General features: G+C 23.3%; 2 protein-coding genes across 5 annotated transcripts in view; one reads left to right on the forward strand and one right to left on the reverse strand.

Annotated features, from left to right (window-relative positions):
- Positions 1-3,280, reverse strand: part of LOC117174469 (alpha-ketoglutarate-dependent dioxygenase alkB homolog 7, mitochondrial) — a 34,231-nt gene that overhangs the window by 12,842 nt on the left and 18,109 nt on the right. Inside the window, exon 1 of one of the 3 annotated variants that reach the window (XM_033363621.1) lies at positions 1,502-1,662. The exons of 1 other annotated variant lie outside the window; for it this stretch is intronic. The gene's annotated coding sequence lies outside the window, so the exon portion shown is untranslated. Of the gene's footprint in view, positions 1-1,501; positions 1,663-3,280 lie in introns of those variants that run through there. One more of the 3 variants, XM_033363622.1, reaches the window with a different exon arrangement.
- Positions 1,350-3,280, forward strand: part of LOC117174468 (probable tRNA (guanine(26)-N(2))-dimethyltransferase) — a 20,487-nt gene continuing 18,556 nt past the window's right edge. Inside the window, exons 1-2 of one of the 2 annotated variants that reach the window (XM_033363619.1) lie at positions 1,350-1,436; positions 1,946-2,111. In XM_033363619.1, the coding sequence (XP_033219510.1) occupies positions 1,978-2,111 (134 nt within the window). In that variant the 5' untranslated portion in view covers positions 1,350-1,436; positions 1,946-1,977. Of the gene's footprint in view, positions 1,437-1,705; positions 1,785-1,945; positions 2,112-3,280 lie in introns of those variants that run through there. The other variant, XM_033363620.1, reaches the window with a different exon arrangement.

Below are 3,280 nucleotides of genomic sequence, written 5' to 3' on the forward strand. Positions count from 1 at the left end.
TATATAATAAAAATAAATAAATAAATAAAAAAAATAAAATAATAAAATAAATTAAATAAAGTTTGAAATTAATTTTCTTGATATAAATTTCAATTTTTCCAGCTAATAATTTATTATTTTGGTTTAAAATGTATCATTTTGGTTGAAAATTAATTTACTTAACTGATAATTCAACTATTATATTTTTAGTTAAAAATTGATCTTTTTAGTTCAAAACTCAATTATTTGGTTGTAAAATTTGTCTTTTAGTTGTAAACTCATGTATTTTGTTAAAAAATAGTCTCTTTTTGGCTGGAAATTTATCTTGTTGTTTAAAAATAATTAGTTTTGTTTGAAAATTCAAGATGAATCATTACTTTTCTTTAAAAAATTATCTAATTAATCGTTTTCGTAAAATATTCATCAGTTTAGTTGAAAGTTAATTTCCTGTTACTAAAAATTGAACTATATCATGTTTGATTGAAAATTGATCTGTTTTAATTCAAAAGTCAATTTTTGTTGTTGCAGATTGGTATTTTTTAATTAAAAATTCAACTGTTTAATTGAAAATTCATATGTATTTTTTTGTATAACATTTATGTTTTGTGTCTGCAAAATAATGCACTTGTTTAAAAAAATTTCTTTTTGGTTTAAAATAAAAGTATTCCACTCAAATTATTCATAATTTGAGCCTAAAATTCAATTTTGATTGAAAATATGTTTTAATGCCAAATTCAATTATTTATGTTGAGAATTTTTCTTTTTTCGTTGCAAATGTATGTATTTTGTTTTCAAAAAATAGTCTTTCTTGGTAGAAAATTAATCTTTTTGTTTGAAAATTAAAGAGGAATTACAATATACCTAAAAAAATGTCTAATTAATAATTTTTTTTGTAGAAAATTCATCAGTTTAGTTGAGAGTTAATTATTTACTAAAAATGGAACTATATAATTTTTTATTAAAAATTGATCTTTTTTAATTCAAAAATCAACTTTTTTTTGCTGAAAATTGGTATTTTTAAATTAAAAATTCAACTATTTCATTTTGAAAATTCATATGTAGTTTGTTGCAAAATCGTCTTTTTTGGTAGAACATTTATCTTTGTGTTTGAAAAATAATCTAATTGTTTAAAAAAATTTCTTTTTGGTTAAAAATTAAAGTATTCCACTTAAATTATTCATATAATTTTAGATTAAAATTCATTTTTTTGAAAATACGTTGCAGTGCCAAATTCAATTATTTTAGTTGAGAATTTTTATTTTTTCGTTGAAAATGTATGTGTTTTGTTAAAAAAAAATAGTATTTTCTGGTCGAAAATTAATCTTTTGGCCGAAAATTTAAGTCTAAAAAAAATAATAAAATCGAGCTTGACACTGTTTTTATCAATTTAATTCAAATCATTTCTAACAAAAACTTTAAAATCTGTTAAAAATGACAGGCTCCTTACATTTTGAACGGTAAATAAGTATAGTATAAGATACAAATTGGGTTAAATAGCCCTCACTTTAAAATAGATACGTACCTACATAAATACTCGTAATCTTGTAAATTGACCACATATACTTTTTAAAGCCTTTGCTATATATACCTTTGAAAAATCTCTCACATATTTGAAAAATAAACTCCAAACTTATCCGAAGTTTCTTATCCTTTTCTGTCTTGTTTTCGCCGTTTTTGTATTGACATAACCTCCTTTATTCATTCACGAACCAGTACCAAATTTAACATCTGATCACATATATATTCCCCTTCAGTGGCTTGTGACGCACGTGTTTTGATTTCACACATATTTCACCGCCAAATTGGTGAATAAGAATTGTTTTCAAGAATTGTTTGAATAAACGAATCAAGTTTTTTGTTAAGCATCTTATACAGTGATAAAAAAGTTTCTTGCGTTCAGAACGTTTAGGCATATGTTGTGTAAATAAGCAAAGTGCATATTCTAACCTCTATTTTGATATCACAGTTTCCCCATAGTTTCCTTACTCTGTTAATGAAATGGAAAATAAAGATGTAGTGATGGAATCAGAGGAGAAAAATACAAATATTCTCAAAGAAGGCAAAGCAGAAATCTTAGTTCAGGAAAAAAATGTGTTCTATAATCCGGTTCAAGAATTTAATAGAGATTTGAGGTATGTTGTGGTTGTGATTGTAAAAAAATGTGCAAAAATTCAATAACTTTAATGTTTTTGGAAAAAGCCCCCCTCCCCTCCCAATTTATTTGTTTTGCGGAATAAAAAAATCTTTTTTTTTCAACGTTGATGTGTGCTCCCGGGCTCTTGAAATTAACATGGAATTTTAAGTTGTAAAAGCTGGGTTTTCAAAAAATAGAAGGCAATAACTTTTCACGATTTACAGGGGGAAAAAGGGTTTAAACAAATGAAAATTGTTCTAAAAATTGCTAAATATCCGTAAGAAAAAATAAATTACTCTAAAAATTGGTTAATTGTGTAATTAATTCCAGAAAATAATAACTTTTTTAGCTTTACTGGGTGAAAAAAGTGGTTTAAGCAAATGAAAATTGTTTAAGTAATTAAAAAATATTTTTGAAGAATATATCACTTACAGGAAGAAAAGAATTGTTTCAACAAATAATAATTGTTTAAAAATGTCAAAATTACTTTTAGAAATACTTTAATATTTGTCACTTACCCATTAAAAATGGAGGTGGGGGGGGGGGGCAAAACTAAAACTCATTGGGGGAAAATTATTCCTTGAAAATTTCTTAAGAGGTGAATAAACTTTAATTCTTCTAATTAGAAGATTTAGATTTAGAAAAATCACTTTTGATCTTCAAATACACCAAAATTTAAGATATTTTTTGATTTACTCATCTTTAAAAAATCGAACAGATTTCAATTGTTAGTCTTAAAAATTCTAGAAATTTAAATTTTACATCTTCAAAATTGAATAACTTTTAAAGTGAGCAATTTAAATTAATAATTAAGCAAGTTTTAAGTTTTGCAATTAAAAATTCTGTTATTTTGATGATTTACATTCGATATTTTTTCAATTTTGAACATTTAGAATTGAAAACATGACTTTTGATATTCGAAAATACTCAAATTTATTAATTTTTATTTATAAATCTTTAAAATTGAACAATTTACAATTGTTACTTTTTAAAATTCTAGAACATTAAATTGTAAATCTTTAAAATTGAACAATTTACCATTGTTATTCTTTACAATTCTATAATTTTGAATGGTAAATCTTTGAAATTGAATATTCTTCAATATTGATAAATAAACATGAATATTTAAGCAAGTTTTACATTTTTCAATAAAAAATTCTGTAATTT

Source organism: Belonocnema kinseyi, chromosome 6 (genome assembly GCF_010883055.1).
Source record: "Belonocnema kinseyi isolate 2016_QV_RU_SX_M_011 chromosome 6, B_treatae_v1, whole genome shotgun sequence".
NCBI classification, from domain to species: Eukaryota; Metazoa; Arthropoda; class Insecta; order Hymenoptera; family Cynipidae; genus Belonocnema; species Belonocnema kinseyi.